This window comes from Pan troglodytes, chromosome 1 (assembly GCF_028858775.2).
Source record: "Pan troglodytes isolate AG18354 chromosome 1, NHGRI_mPanTro3-v2.0_pri, whole genome shotgun sequence".
Taxonomy (NCBI): Eukaryota; Metazoa; Chordata; class Mammalia; order Primates; family Hominidae; genus Pan; species Pan troglodytes.
The window spans coordinates 99,305,010-99,320,645 of NC_072398.2; the positions used below are offsets into that span (position 1 = coordinate 99,305,010).

Here is a 15,636-nt window from a genome sequence, read left to right on the forward strand (position 1 = left end):
CCTGTCTTCCCACTTGTCTTCCTAACATCACTGTTTTTTTCTTTAGTTCCTTTTATCTTTTACTAGGAAGGGCCTGGGAAGGGCTGGGTGCCATTTCCAGCTGTTCTTGTGACCACCTCCGGCCCTTTCATCATTTCTCCCCGTGCCCTGACTCCCTCCCCATCCTTTTTTCTCCCCTCCCCACCAATGGTCTCTCCCGATGCTCAGTGGCGCGGGGTAGGGGGGGGCGGAGGCGGGGCTGGAGTGGTGGAGGGGGGTGGCAGGTCTGCATTGCCGCTTCCCTGGTGCCGGGAGCAGTCGCCGCTGCCGCCTCCGCCCGCGGCCGGGACCCCCGTCCTCGCCCGGGACTCCTTACCCGGGGAACCTAGACCAGGTGAGACCCCTTTCTCAGTCGCTCACCTCCTCCCCGCCCCTGGCAGAAGCATCTTTGCCTTGCCTTGCAGCCATTTTATCCTCCGATGCTTTGCTTATGGGGAGGGTGACGATCCCCTCTCTAGGGGTGAGGGGGGTTGGTGGGTTGGTGGTGGTTTGGGGATGGACATTTATTTCAGTTGTGCTCTTCAGGACACACACACACACACACACACACGCACGCATATGTATAATATTGGTGAATGGGGAGGAGGGGTGTTTTTCTCTACCATAACCAAGTCCCCACTATCCCCTTCGGAGATTAACGTGGTGGTGGGGTTGTGAGGTGGGATGAGGTTCCCTCAAACTCCTATCCCCTCCTCACCTTGACGTCCCCCCACCCCCAGGATGAATGATAAATGACCTTGGCTGGGGCTGGAGAATGGATGCTGCCTCAGTGTGCACGCCTGGACTTGGGTGGGTGGGGGGGCAGGGGAAGAAGGGCAGGTGAAGGATGGAGGGAAGGGGAGTGAAGAATGGAAATACTGGGGAGACAGAGATGTAGAGCCGCCAGGTGTTGGGGGCATGGATGGCGGGGGCTGGCGGCAGTTGCTCCAGGGTGGGGGGAAGGGATGTTGAGTGAAGGTGGACACTTGTCTAGCAGCAGGACCAAGGGTGGAGGAGGTGCTCAGAGCAGGGATTTAGTCAGTTCTGGGGGCTTTTCCCTTATTCCGGAGCTGAGGCAAGATGGGGTGTGGGGGGGTCGCTGCAAATGCTGATAGGGGCGGTCTCTATGTCTGTGCATGCGGAGGTCTCTCCCTGCGTCCCCCTCTCTGCCTCTCCGTATTCCTCAGTGTGCATTCTCAGCTGACACCCTCATTTTTATCCCTCAGAACTGTGGGTGCTCCTATCTTCCTAACCCTGGGTAGGATGTGGGGAGGGGAGGCGCAGTCTTGATGGTCCTGGGTGGGGGCTGAGGTTCGATGACCGGGCTGTCATGGGGAAGGGGTGCTCCCGCACCTCCCACATTCTACCCCCGCCCCCGCGGACGTTTTGATAAGTGATTGCTTTTTAATGACCTTGTGACCTGAGCTAGGAAGGCCTGGGGATCTGAGTGGACCCCAAAGTCAGGGGCTTTGACTGAGAGGGTGGGGGGTTCTGGACCCAGGACTGGACGAGCTGTTCTGGAAGGAAGCATTTGCTCTGGAGTCCCCTGCCTGTCTCCACCCTCTGCAGAAAATCCCCTGGGCACATTTTTTCCTGTCAGGTGAAGTCAGCCAGCCTAGGACCTTGTAACCCTGAACCTTGTCTCCTTTAACCTCCACCTCTCCAAGTCTTGTCTCACTCCCCCAGGCTTAGCCACCCTGTGCTGTTTTGGGGGCTAAAAATAGCACCACTTCCTCACCAGCTCAAAGAATTTGTCTTCTTTCTTTCTCTCCTGACCTCCTGGGCTTGCTGGCCCTGAGGAAGCTGGCTGTTGAGACCTCATATCCTGCTGTGGTTGTGGAAGGCTTCCCTGCCCTACGTGCCCCTCTCAGGGGGAAATAGGGTCAACAAACATAGAGTATGGCTCCTGGTGGGTCCTGCCTCCTTCAGGGCTGGCGGGGAGATCCTGGTTAGGAAAGAGAGGAAAGCTAGCAAATTGCCATGCGCTGAGGGGATTCCGCAGTTCCAGCTCTTTCATGGGGGATGGTTGGGCCCTGAACCATGAAGAAAAGGTGACATAGGGGTCACTGCTTCTGGTCACCGTGGTCCACTGCTTACATCTGTCCTGAGGGGGTAAGGCGCTGCTTGCCAGTGCTTCTCTCTGAACCACATAGCATTGCTTACCGTCTTCTACCAGGGCGTGTGTGTGTGTGTGTGTGTGTGTGTGTGTGTGTGTGATTTAATGAAGGCCCTGGATGGGTGGGAGCACCGGAGGCAGGATATTTTTAGGGGGATGATTTCTGATCAGAATCTAGGCCTGCTTCCTCTGCTCCTATGAAGGAAGGGGGCTATCCCATGCCTTCCTCTGGAGAATGTCTTTTTTGGGGGGACACCCAAACCCCCTTTATTCTACATCCGCCTCCTACGCAATGCGGTGTTTGTGGACTCCTTCTTCCTTGACTCCTGGAGGAGGAGCAGAAAGGATTAAGGGGGATTAGGAAGGGAGGCCCTGGAGGGATGGGATGCAACTGTAGGCCTTAGAACCTCATGTTGGAAATGTATGCATTTGACAGTCATTTCCATTCTCACCCCCATCTGTGGAAAGGGGGCCTATCTATGACATTCTGAAGCAAGGTGGCAGTGGACAGTCATCACCTCTTAGCTTTCCATCTTTCCTCCACTTTACTTGGGTTCCAGGTCCCCCTTTTCTGGATCTTCCCTAGTTTTTCTGGAGGTAGTTAATGTGGGCCCAGCTACTGGAATTAGTTGAAACATAGACAGGGGGGTCTTGGGACTCTGTTTGCAAGGATGCTGGGCAGCAGCATCTAAGTATGACCCCCCTGCTGTCCCTTGCTGCTTCCTGTTTCTTTCCCACTTTCAACATCATAGGAAGGAAGAAAACTAACATAGAGTATCTACTGTGAGATTACATTCTCACATCAACTCCAAGAAACAGTCTCCCAATTTAATTATCCCCAGTTAAAATAGATGGACACTGAGGCTTAGGGAGGTTAACTACCCTGACTGAGATCAGTTAGTAAGTGGCAGAGTTGGGATTTCAACTTAGGTCACCCCTAACAGTCATGTGCTTTGCCCTGAACCAGGATTCTCCTTGCCAGTGTCCCTTCCTGCTGCTCACCCTAAAGAGCATCCAAGATGGCTTTCATCTGGGGACCTTATGAGGTAGTATAGGGCATTTCACTATATTACTGTCACCACAAAATTAATAATTAATATTTATTCATCATTTTTATGTGCCAGGTGACTTATGGTAAGGAGCATAGATACATTATATCATTCGACCCTTACTTTCCCCTTTTTACACAAGAAGAAACTGAGGCTTGGTCCCTTAGCTAGTATTTGCCAAAACAGGAAGTCAAACCCATGTCTTTGTGACTCTGGAAGCTGAGCATTTACCCATTAGACTATATTGAGAGAAAATCCCTCCTTGTTGAAGCCTGTAAACATGGGACCTGAGGGAAGGACAGTGGAAGCCCCTGCCTTCAGATGCCATCAGAGGAGGGAAGGCCACAGGTTGGAGGGCTTGTCCTCTTACACATCCTCCTCAACTCCACCCCCAGTAAGAAACCCAGGCAAGACTAAAGAAGGGAATTCTGGTTTCTCGTATTTCCTGTTTAGTTCTTTGCAGATTGGTGATAAAGCAAGGGCTGGGGTGGGTTTGGGGGTAGGTGACTGCGACTTTGGAGCAAATTCCACAGGCCAGGCCTCCAAGGTCAAAGTAAGGGGACTTCTATGTGAGTGACCCGGTTAGCCCAGATAGCCATCCCTTTTTAGTGTGTGGATGGGAGCCTAAAGCGAGAAGACCATCTCTGCACCACATGGTCCAGATGGGGCTCTGGGTTGAGAGGCTTTATATTGGCCTTCTTCACCACCTTGGGACTCACAACTTCCTTTTGCTGTCTGTTATTTTTTCTAGGTCTCCAGAGGCTTGTGGAAGAGAAGCAGGCGACCCTTCCTGAGTTATCCTGGCTTAGCCTCCCAATCTGGCTCCCCTTCCCCTTCCCATTCCCCTGCTCCCCCTGTCCCTTCCCCATCCACCCAACTGAACTGGGTATAGGTCAAAGCTCCTCTCCTTCCTTTTCCTTCCTAGGCACTCATTGGCTAGGACCTGTTTGCTCTTTTTTTTGTGCCCAGAGGTACTGGAACACACTTCATCTAAGTAACTGTGGGGAGGGGTCTTTTTGACTCTACAAGTCCTTGAGCAAAAAGCTGAAAAAGAAGCAGGAGGTGGAGAAGACCCGGTGAAGTGCCCCAAGCCCCATCATGGAAGAGGGCTTCCGAGACCGGGCAGCTTTCATCCGTGGGGCCAAAGACATTGCTAAGGAAGTCAAAAAGCATGCGGCCAAGAAGGTGGTGAAGGGCCTGGACAGAGTCCAGGACGAATATTCCCGAAGATCGTACTCCCGCTTTGAGGAGGAGGATGATGATGATGACTTCCCTGCTCCCAGTGATGGTTATTACCGAGGAGAAGGGACCCAGGATGAGGAGGAAGGTGGTGCATCCAGTGATGCTACTGAGGGCCATGACGAGGATGATGAGATCTATGAAGGGGAATATCAGGGCATTCCCCGGGCAGAGTCTGGGGGCAAAGGCGAGCGGATGGCAGATGGGGCGCCCCTGGCTGGAGTAAGGGGGGGCTTGAGTGATGGGGAGGGTCCCCCTGGGGGCCGGGGGGAGGCACAACGACGGAAAGAACGAGAAGAACTGGCCCAACAGTATGAAGCCATCCTACGGGAGTGTGGCCACGGCCGCTTCCAGTGGACACTGTATTTTGTGCTTGGTCTGGCGCTGATGGCTGATGGTGTGGAGGTCTTTGTGGTGGGCTTCGTGCTGCCCAGCGCTGAGAAAGACATGTGCCTGTCCGACTCCAACAAAGGCATGCTAGGTAAGACATGGGGGGGCTCCAGCCTTATCCCCTCAAACTCTGGAAACCTCCTTGCTCCTGGAAATTGCTCTTGTCCTTACCACTGGGTTCCCTAGGACCCTGCACCCAAGATGTTCCCAGAGGGCTCAGGGTTCCTCTGCACACTCTTCCCTCACACACTCCCTCTTCTTGGCCTTGGGTCAGGGTGAAGTTGAATGTGACAGGGGCTTGCGGGAGGGCAGCTGGACTGGGGCTTGGGCCAGTGGTTGGGTGGTGGTCTGCTTCATTCTGCAGGAGGTGGCTGTGGTAGGATGGTCCTTACCATTTAATGTTTCTTCATAGCTTTCCCTCTGGTTATCCTGTTCCCTTTCACTGATTGGGGAACAAGAAGCCAGTATCCAAACTCCTTGGTATAAATGGGGAGAGTCAGTTTGGGGTGGTTGGGGGAGGGGGAGGGTCCTGGATCTTCTGCCAGAGAAGCTGGTTAGACTTTCTCTCACTCAGACGGGAGTTTCCAGGGGACAGGATGTAGTCTTTGATGGCCTTTCCTGACAGGGACTCTGAGGAGGAACCCCGTAGACTCACAGAGAAAGAATCGAGGCCTTACTCTGCCACCAAATTGCCATGGGGTCTTGGACAGGTCTCTTCTTCCTGGGGCTTGGTTTGGGCATGGGAAAATGCAAAGTTTGGAGTAGATGATTTTAAAGATTAATTCCAGCTCTGGTTTTATGAAGGAAGTGAAAAACAGGAGAGTTTTTGGACCAGAAATATTGAGACTGGAAGGAGTAAAGGATGGATTTTGTGTGGGAGATTTCCTGGGAAGATGAAATGAATTGGAGCCCCTTTCCCCAGGAACAAATGAGAGCTCTCCTGCTGCTTTGAGGGATCAAAGCAGGGAGAATAGAGAGGACCCTGGGGTGGTCTGTGATCCTAGGCACACCCATTCCTCCTTCAAAGTGAGCCAGGGGTAAAGGTGTCACTGTGTGTGTGTCAGAGTGAGAAATGAGACAGACCGAAGAGAGTGGAGAGTTTGCAGGTTCTCCCATATCTTCATTCCTGCCTTTGAACCCCTGGCCTGCAGAGATGATCTTCTATCTTTGCTTACACTATTCATTTTCTCTCACTTGCTCTAATCTCTGGGTAGACTTAGCTTCTAGAAGTTTTTCAGATCCTTCAGCTCCCTCAGTGCTCATCTCCTGGGAGAATTAAGGTGTGTCTGCTCACACCCCCTCTGCCTGTTTTCCTCCTCCTTCCAGGCCTCATCGTCTACCTGGGCATGATGGTGGGAGCCTTCCTCTGGGGAGGTCTGGCTGACCGGCTGGGTCGGAGGCAGTGTCTGCTCATCTCGCTCTCAGTCAACAGCGTCTTCGCCTTCTTCTCATCTTTTGTCCAGGGTTACGGCACTTTCCTCTTCTGCCGCCTACTTTCTGGGGTTGGGTGAGTGTCCACTTCCTACGTCCCTTGAGGGCAGGACTGTGCCTTGGTCACTGTTGTATCTTTAGGGCCCAGCACAGTGCCAGGCACACCAAATGCACCTTAAATCTGTGTGAGTTGAATGGATGAATGAGTTCCTTTCTCCCCCAACCATCTTCAGGCCAGCTCCTCCCTGCCCAGGACCTGTCTGCTGCTGTCCAGAATGCTGTTCCTTGTCGGCCCACTCCTGAGTCCTCCACCCCACCTCTAGTTCCATTTTTGAGCCTGCCTCCACAAAGAGGCCTAGTGGGCCTCAGCCCCACCCCTGGGCTCCTGTGGACCCAGAGTTACCCCCTACCAGAGTCTACACATTTCCTGCATTACACAACAAACCTTGCTAACACCCACACCTGCCAGAACCCTGACGCCTTGTCCGCACTGCCCCTTCACTTTTGCAAGCATGGCAGGCCCGCTTACTCTGCTTCAACTCCAAGCTCCTTTCTGGCCATTCCCACAACATCTGCCCTTGGAGGCTTTTGGCTTGTCTTTTTTCTCTGGAGATTTATTCTCTTTTCTGCAATTACCTTCCCGCCTTTCCAACTCTGTAAGTCATTTTCAAGATTTAAGATTTGCTCTTTCCCTTTCCCTGAGACTCGCTTGCCTGTTTCCCATGGTCCCAAGGATGGGTGCTTGATGGCTGGCCCACATGGGAGCTTGTAAGGCTTTATGTGTGAGATGGAGTCTCTTCAAAAGCCTGGAAGACAACAGGGGCTCGGGGTCCAGAGCAGTGGGGCAGGGGATCAGGACTATGGCCATTTGCTAATGCTGAATTCTTGAAATGCACTTTAGGATTGGAGGGTCCATCCCCATTGTCTTCTCCTATTTCTCCGAGTTTCTGGCCCAGGAGAAACGAGGGGAGCATTTGAGCTGGCTCTGCATGTTTTGGATGATTGGTGGCGTGTACGCAGCTGCTATGGCCTGGGCCATCATCCCCCACTATGGTGAGCAGCCCCCGGAAATCTACCCCAGGTTATCTCCCTCCTCCCTCTTCTTCTGTGCTCCCTGTGGTGGGTTCCCCCAGCCTCTGGCCTCTCTGCTGATGCTGTCACTTTCTCCCTACCAGGGTGGAGTTTTCAGATGGGTTCTGCCTACCAGTTCCACAGCTGGAGGGTCTTCGTCCTCGTCTGTGCCTTTCCTTCTGTGTTTGCCATTGGGGCTCTGACCACGCAGCCTGAGAGCCCCCGTTTCTTCCTAGAGGTGATGGGGCTGAGCTGCATGGGGTGGGGTGGGGTGCGGGCTGTGGAGTGTGGAGGGCTGCAGGGGCTTCTGTGTTCAAACACCAACTGGAGTTTGATTTGATCCTGTTTGACTGCCTGCCTTCCTCACAGAGTCCACTCTCCAGGGGACTTTATCTTGCATCCTTTGCCTTGGAATGTGTCCCTGAGGGGTTCTTGGGTGGAGAAACCAGGGGACCTCTTCACCCATGGATGACTTAAGATTTTGCAGGGAAGGGCCTTGGCCCTGTCCTGCATTTACAGCTCAAGAGACATTCCCACCCCCTATACCTTCCCCTCCTAACCCCAGCAGGATTAGGTCTTTGACTACATGCTTGCCCATCATTTCCCTTACCTTTGGTTTTTACATTCCTCTGTACTATGGAATTCCCAAGACCTGTGCTTGCCTTTTTCCCCTGGACAACACTCCCCACCCCCAACCCGCAGCTCTTGCCCAAGTCTGATTGTCTTGCTATACCTCAGCTTGGGGCTCTTTCAGAGTGGTGAGTGCATGCCCATAGGTCAGGGCTTGGTGGTGGGGTTGAGGGCTGGGAACCATTTAGTGTCCTGTGACTACAGAAGCCAGGTGGGAGGGAGGGGGTCTATAACTCTGGGTCAGGTAGGGGCTGACTTGGATGTGGGGATTGTGTCTTTGGCTCTAGAATGGAAAGCATGATGAGGCCTGGATGGTGCTGAAGCAGGTCCATGATACCAACATGCGAGCCAAAGGACATCCTGAGCGAGTGTTCTCAGTAAGCCACAGCCCTCCCGACTCAGACCTCCATGCCCTGCAGCCCCAGCCCCTACCTGGCCCCTCTCTGAGTACCCCCCACCTCAGACCACACTCTACCGTAAGGAGATTTTCAGGGTATCATATCCACCTCCTGCCTCCCATTTTGCTAATGCAGGAGAAACTGAGGCACCTGGCCGAGGTTGGGAAACACAGAGTGTGTGACTGCCCACCCCTTCTCTTGACCCCAGGTAACCCACATTAAGACGATTCATCAGGAGGATGAATTGATTGAGATCCAGTCGGACACAGGGACCTGGTACCAGCGCTGGGGGGTCCGGGCCTTGAGCCTAGGGGGGCAGGTAATGGTGGACGGGGTGGTAGATAGAAGGGAGTGGGGGAAGTGGAGAAGAAGGCAGGACTGAAGTCTATGTGTGTGGGTGATGGGTGAGCTGAAGGGAGGTGGGAGGGCAGAAAAGTGGGGATCTATGGGTGCTAGAACTTAGTATAGCCAAGGTCTGACTTTGTCCGGTCCCCTGTAGGTTTGGGGGAATTTTCTCTCCTGTTTTGGTCCCGAATATCGGCGCATCACTCTGATGATGATGGGTGTGTGGTTCACCATGTCATTCAGGTGAGGAGATGGGTGGGCTGGGTGATATGTGGTGGTTGTGGTGGTGTGTGGGCTGGGAGAGAGGTGGGGAGAATGGAGATGCAGGGGACAAGCAATGAGGGAAGGTGCCATGCAGACCTCCTCTGATCCTGCAGCCAGCTCCTCTACTTCGCTAGTTCACTCAACAAACTTGTACTGTAGGCTGACCAGGATTCAGTTTCTATTCTGTGCTGGGATGAAACAGATGTGGTCCAAGGTCCTCCTGGAGTTTATGTTTTGGTCAAGAAGCAGGACGATGAGGCCGGGAGTGGTGGCTCAAGCCTGTAATCCCAGCACTTTGGGAGGACGAGGCGGGCAGATCATGAGGTTAGGAGATCGAGACCATCCTGGCTACGGTGAAACCCCGTCTCTACTAACATACAAAAAATTAGCCGGGCATGGTGGTGGGCGCCTGTAGTCCCAGCTACTCTGGAGGCTGAGGCAGGAGAATGGTGTGAATCCGGGAGGCGGAGGTTGCAGTGAGTCGAGATCGCGCCACTGCACTCCAGCCTGGGTGACAGAGCGAGACTCCGTCTCAAAAGAAAAAAAGGAAGCGAGACGAAACTTGCTATGAAGCAGGGTGATGAGAGAAGGGTGGGGGAAGGGCAGTGGGAGCACTTGGGGCTTGGGCTGGGGTGGGGACCTAAGTCCTAAAAGGTGAATGGGAGTCAGACAGGTGGAGTGGGGGTGGCTGGGGTGGAGACGAGTGTTTTTGGCAGAGGGAAAAGCAAATGCTTGGGAGGTAAGAAAAGGTATAGTGGCTGCTGTGCGAGACCCTGAAGTCCCCCAGGAGCACAGCAACTGTTGAAGGGAGGAGCAGGGAGAAGCTGGTGAGGCTGGAGAGGAGCAAGGTCCTAACAGAGGTTGACTCCATTTCTCCCTTGTTCTGGAGAGGATACACATTTCCATTTTCTCCTCTGCCTGATTCTAATCTCTGAGCCTTGTCTGAAGCCCTGTTGTCTGTTTCCATTGTCCTTGACTCTTCAGCTACTATGGCCTGACCGTCTGGTTTCCTGACATGATCCGCCATCTCCAGGCAGTGGACTACGCATCCCGCACCAAAGTGTTCCCCGGGGAGCGCGTAGAGCATGTAACTTTTAACTTCACGTTGGAGAATCAGATCCACCGAGGCGGGCAGTACTTCAATGACAAGTATGTGGGGACTTTTAAACTTCACTTCTTCCCTGTTCCTTCTAGCTCGTCTCTTTTATGAGTCTAGGGGTTCAAGACAAGACATTTGGGGGGCAAACACTTGTGGTTTCTTCTCAATGCCCAGCTTCCCATTACTTCGCTAAAGAGTGAGTCTTGGAGGGGGCATGAGGATGACGGGGGAGTGTCTTTCACCATCCTGGCCTTACAGGTTCATTGGGCTGCGGCTCAAGTCAGTGTCCTTTGAGGATTCCCTGTTTGAAGAGTGTTATTTTGAGGATATCACATCCAGCAACACGTTTTTCCGCAACTGCACATTCATCAACACTGTGTTCTATAACACTGGTAAGGCGGGGTGGCTGGTGGGTGTCAGACCAAAGGGTTGGGTGGACCTTGATGAGAAGGAACCTTTTTCATTCACTATCTTAGGGTTCTCAAGCTGAGATCCCTGGACCCCTGTGGGAAGGTGGCAGAGGGGCCTGATAGCTACCACCAATAATTCTGAAAATCTAATGGATGTTGGACATTTTCCTGTAATAGAATATCTGACAAAAACATCAAGTTTATTTGCCTTTGGCTGAAATTATAACTCAGTGAGGTAAAATTAATGCACCTTTGAAGAAGGTAAAAATCATCCAAAATAGCATTCTTGGGAAAAAGAAAAACAATCAATAAAAGGGGTATTTGGTGCGGATCATTGCGTGAATCCACTCCTTTTTAATAGTGATTCTCAAACTTCAGTATATGCACACGAAATGCTGGTTTTGTGAGCTAGACTGAAATTTCCCACCTCATACTGGGCGAGCTTTTTCCATGTTGCAGGAAAACAACAATGGATAGGACTTTTTATTATTTTAAATGTTTTTCTCAGAAAAATTTCCTAAGTCCACGGCATCGCTACTGCTTATAGTCAGCTAGCACGGACAGAAAGAATGAATAAGCAGCTAAGACTATTAATGGGAGAACTTGGACAAAGTCACACTGTTGGACAGATGATGGTCATTTTCTGCTCTAAAGATCCCTAGTTCCCATGGTGATGTTATTTGATGTTTTGTGATTAGCACTGTGAATAATTTTGAGAGCCCCTCCTACTAACTTTCATACATGCAGAGCCCTGAGCCATAAGCCGTAACAGCCTCCCTCTCCCATCTGCTATGACTGCCTGCTTATCTTGGCCTTTGCCCACAGACCTGTTCGAGTACAAGTTTGTGAACAGCCGTCTGATAAACAGTACATTCCTGCACAACAAGGAGGGCTGCCCACTAGACGTGACAGGGACGGGCGAAGGTGCCTACATGGTATACTTTGTGAGCTTCCTGGGGACACTGGCAGTGCTTCCTGGGAATATCGTGTCTGCCCTGCTCATGGACAAGATCGGCAGGCTCAGAATGCTTGGTAAGGGGGAGAGGCTGAGTCAGATCTGATAGTAGGGGCCAGGGGCTGCGGGAGGCAGTCAACAGGCTTCTCACCTTGGGCTGTGGAAGAGATTGGTCAGAGAGTTCCTCTCTCATGTTTTCTGTTTAGGGGGTGCTGCAGGATGGGGTGGGGACTGGCACAGAAGCTTCTCTGGGGGTAAAGGAGGTAAGCAGAATTGCAAGTGGTTAGGGCACAGGCTTTGAGGTTATGGGTTTTGAATCTCAGCTCCACCACCTGCCTCTGGCCTCTGGCAAATTACCTCTATGAGCCTGGTTGTTTCCTCTGCAAAATGGAGGTGATAATAGTACCTGTGTCGTAGGGTTGATGTGCTAGATCAATGCATGTAAAGCATCAATTGCCTTGGCCCATGGCTGGCATTGAATAAATGATGGTTACTGATATTATTAATAAACAATTATAAGGGAGGTTGAGGAGGAGTGAAAAGCCTTCCTTTTGGATACCTTGGTTGGATACCTTGGGAACAAGTCTCATCCTGGGCTATCTGAAAGCCAGCTGATGGGACAGGGTGGGCTGTGGGTGGGTTTCACCGTGGCCAGGCTCATGCTGCTCTCTCCTCTCCTGGCTCCAGCTGGCTCCAGCGTGATGTCCTGTGTCTCCTGCTTCTTCCTGTCTTTTGGGAACAGTGAGTCGGCCATGATCGCTCTGCTCTGCCTTTTTGGCGGGGTCAGCATTGCATCCTGGAATGCGCTGGACGTGTTGACTGTTGAACTCTACCCCTCAGACAAGAGGTAGTTGGAATGTGGTGGAGGCAGGGCAGTGGATTCAGGGGAGGGGTGGGGTGAGGAAGGAGGGCTGAATGGGAAGAGCATCCTTAGGGGTGAGAGGATATACATTTCCATTTTCTCCTCTAAAATCTGGTAGCTTTGGCCGGGCACGGTGACTCATGCCTGTAATCCCAGTGCTTTGGGAGGCCGAGGCAGGCAGATCACCTGAGGTCAGGAGTTTGAGACCAGCCTGGCCAACATGGTGAAACCCTGTCTGTACTAAAAATACAAAAAGTTAGCTGGGTGCCTGTAATCGCAGCTACTCAGGAGGCTAAGGCAGGAGAATTGCTTGAACCCAGGAGGTGGAGCTTTCAGTGAGCCGAGATCGCACCACTGCACTCCAGCCTGGGCAACAGAGCAAGACTCCGTCTCAAAAAAAAAAAATCTGGTAGCTTTTGTATCTACTCCTCGAAGTCTTAACTGTTAACCTCAATTTTTGGTCTCCTTTCCCTTTGTCTCTCAATTTATTTACATTCCTGGTGTACATCCTTTACCTCTCTGATCTCTCCAACCTTCTCTCTCCCTCTTGGACACTGCCTGCATCTTCCTGGACTTCACTTCCCTGCCCTCCACTCTTCCTTTGCCTCCCTCCTGTACCTTGCGCCGTGCTGCACTGGGGGACTCCTGAGCAGGACCACAGCTTTTGGCTTCCTGAATGCCCTGTGTAAGCTGGCAGCTGTGCTGGGGATCAGCATCTTCACATCCTTCGTGGGAATCACCAAGGCTGCACCCATCCTCTTTGCCTCAGCTGCCCTTGCCCTTGGCAGCTCTCTGGCCCTGAAGCTGCCTGAGACCCGGGGGCAGGTGCTGCAGTGAAGGGGTCTCTAGGGCTTTGGGATTGGCAGGCACACTGTGAGACCAACAACTCCTTCCTTCCCCTCCCTGCCCTGCCATCCTGACCTCCAGAGCCCTCACTCCCCACTCCCCGTGTTTGGTGTCTTAGCTGTGTGTGCGTGTGCGTGTGCATGTGTGTAACCCCCGTGGGCAGGGACTATAGGGAAGGCTCCTTCATCCCAGTTTTGAGATGAAGCTGTACTCCCCATTTCCCACTACCCTTGACTTTGCACAAGAGAAGGCTGAGCCCCATCCTTCTCCCCCTGTTAGAGAGGGGCCCTTGCTTCCCTGTTCCAGGGGTTCCAGAATAGGCTTCCTGCCTTCCCCATCATTCCCTCTGCCTAGGCCCTGGTGAAACCACAGGTATGCAATTATGCTAGGGGCTGGGGCTCTGGTGTAGACCATGGACCAAAAGAACTTCTTAGAGTCTGAAGAGTGGGCCTCGGGTGCCCTCTCACATCTCCTGTTGGATGCTGGGGGAGAAGCAATAAACCTCAGCCCTCTGGCCTCCACTTCCCTCTCAATTTGGGCTGCAAATATGAAGCCTGAATTTTATGAAATTAGCTTTCTGATTCTTATTTATTAATAGATTAAGTTCTGAGGCAGCTCCGCAGGACTGTGTGTGAATGTGTATGTATACTTACATATGTGTGTGCATGTGCCATGGGGCGGGGGGTATCACTATACTGTCCTCAAATATAAGCCAAGGGTAATTTCAGCGGATGCACACACAACCCTGCCTCCCACAGTTCCTCCCCTAATCTGGTTTCTGTGTTGAGCCTGGGATGGAGGAGCCCTAGGCCAGCCTGGGATAAGAGTCCCACAGTCTAGGGAGATCTGAGGGCATCTGACAAGGCCCATCTCCTTCCCTCCTCAAGAAGCAGAGGCCTCCTCTGGAGTGACAGGCTCCACCCACTACAGCACAGGCGGGAATAGCACAGCTGCCCTCCCATGCTCCCTACCTGTCCCCTCACAGGGAGGGGAGCAGGGGAGGGAAAGAAACCAGGCATCTGGTCAAACCAGCAGATCAAAAAGCACAAGGAGCTGGGGCAGAGGCAGGAAGCAGGGGCCCTCCTGGCAGCTCCTCTGAGTGGGGAGAGGTTGGGCAGTGAGTGAGGGACCCCTAATGCAGGGACTAGAAGCCTCAGTTTCCCCATTTTACCCTTCCACACAATAGCCTCTGTAGGTTAGGCTGCCCCATCCCACCCTACTCTGTGTGGCTGCTTTCTTTGGTGCCCTCCCCTCACCCCACTGTAGCTGTGACGTGTTGTAGTTTTTAGATGTTTGTAAAATGTTTAAAAAAATGTTAAAAGGAAAAAAGTGAAAATAACAAAAAAGAAAATCAAAATTCACCTTCGTCATGCTGCGTCCAGTGCCCCAACCCTGTGGTCACTCTCCCCATTTTGTAACACTGTACCAGGTGGTGACTGTTTAACTCTTTGGTGTCTGTGCTCAAAAGACTGCCTTCTCCAGTGCCCAGTGTATGAGTGTGTGCCCTGTGCCCTTGTCCCTCACTCCCCACATGCTGGACGTAGCCCTCTTCCTTGCACCCCTGGGAGGGACCCATCCATCTCCCTTGCTCTCCTGGGGAACCCTAAACCCAACTCTGTTGATGTGAAAAATGCAGTGAAAAATATTGACGAAAAATAAAACGGAAACAAATCCTCAAAACACAAAATGGCTATACCTGCTTCTGTGACTCTCCACCTACATCCAATTCTCCTAACAGCCTTGGAGGGTAAAATGGTGAGATGGACTGAAGGTCAGAATAACATGGTGTACCAGATTTACTTCCTAAATTGGCCTCTCTACCTTGATCTTTCCCCTACAGATGGAGGGCCCTCTAAGTCTCCCAGATTTGAAAACTTTGGGAGTAATGTTTCATAACTTTCCTCTAAATCTTCTGGTATGCTTTTTAAAAATATAGACTCCAGACTCCACTCTTGACTTGTTGAATCAGAACCCTTTTTTTTTTTCTTGGTTTGGAAGGATAGGGACCTTGAATCTACATTTTTTTTTTTTTTTTTTTTGAGACAGAGTCTCGCTTTGTTGCCCAGGCTGGAGTGCAGTGGCGTGATCTCGGCTCACTGCAACCTCCGCCTCCCGGGTTCAAGCGATTCTCCTGCCTCAGCTTCCTAAGAGGCTGGGATTACAGGTGCCTGCCACCACACCCAACTAATTTTTGTATTTTTAGTAGAGATGGGGTTTCACCATGCTGCCCAAGCTGGTCTCGAACTCCTGACCTCAGGCGATCCGCCCGCCACAGCCTCCCAAACTGCTGGGATTACAGGTGTGAGCCACCACACCCAGCCAGAAGCTTCATTTTAAACAATCTCATGGGAGTTCTTACCTGAGAAAATCTGAAAACCACTGCCTTGGGGTTACCATTGACTCCCCTCTCACTCTAGTCCATTTCTGTTCCAATCAAACCATTTTCTGATTTTATGGTAGCTCTCAGATAAACTCCTTCCTTTCCATTCCCACAGATGACTTGTAAGTCAGGG

General features: G+C 52.1%; 1 protein-coding gene across 1 annotated transcript; it reads left to right on the forward strand.

Annotated features, from left to right (window-relative positions):
- The first annotated feature begins 213 nt into the window (after positions 1-213).
- SV2A (synaptic vesicle glycoprotein 2A) lies at positions 214-14,810 on the forward strand. The gene is made up of 13 exons (XM_001166824.5): positions 214-373; positions 3,935-4,903; positions 6,139-6,319; positions 7,145-7,296; positions 7,419-7,552; positions 8,232-8,321; positions 8,551-8,661; positions 8,842-8,930; positions 9,936-10,100; positions 10,309-10,442; positions 11,286-11,492; positions 12,103-12,262; positions 12,931-14,810. The coding sequence occupies exons 2-13, from the start codon at positions 4,282-4,284 to the stop codon at positions 13,112-13,114; spliced, it is 2,229 nt and encodes a 742-aa protein (XP_001166824.1). The 5' UTR covers positions 214-373; positions 3,935-4,281; the 3' UTR covers positions 13,115-14,810.
- Positions 14,811-15,636: the final 826 nt, after the last annotated feature.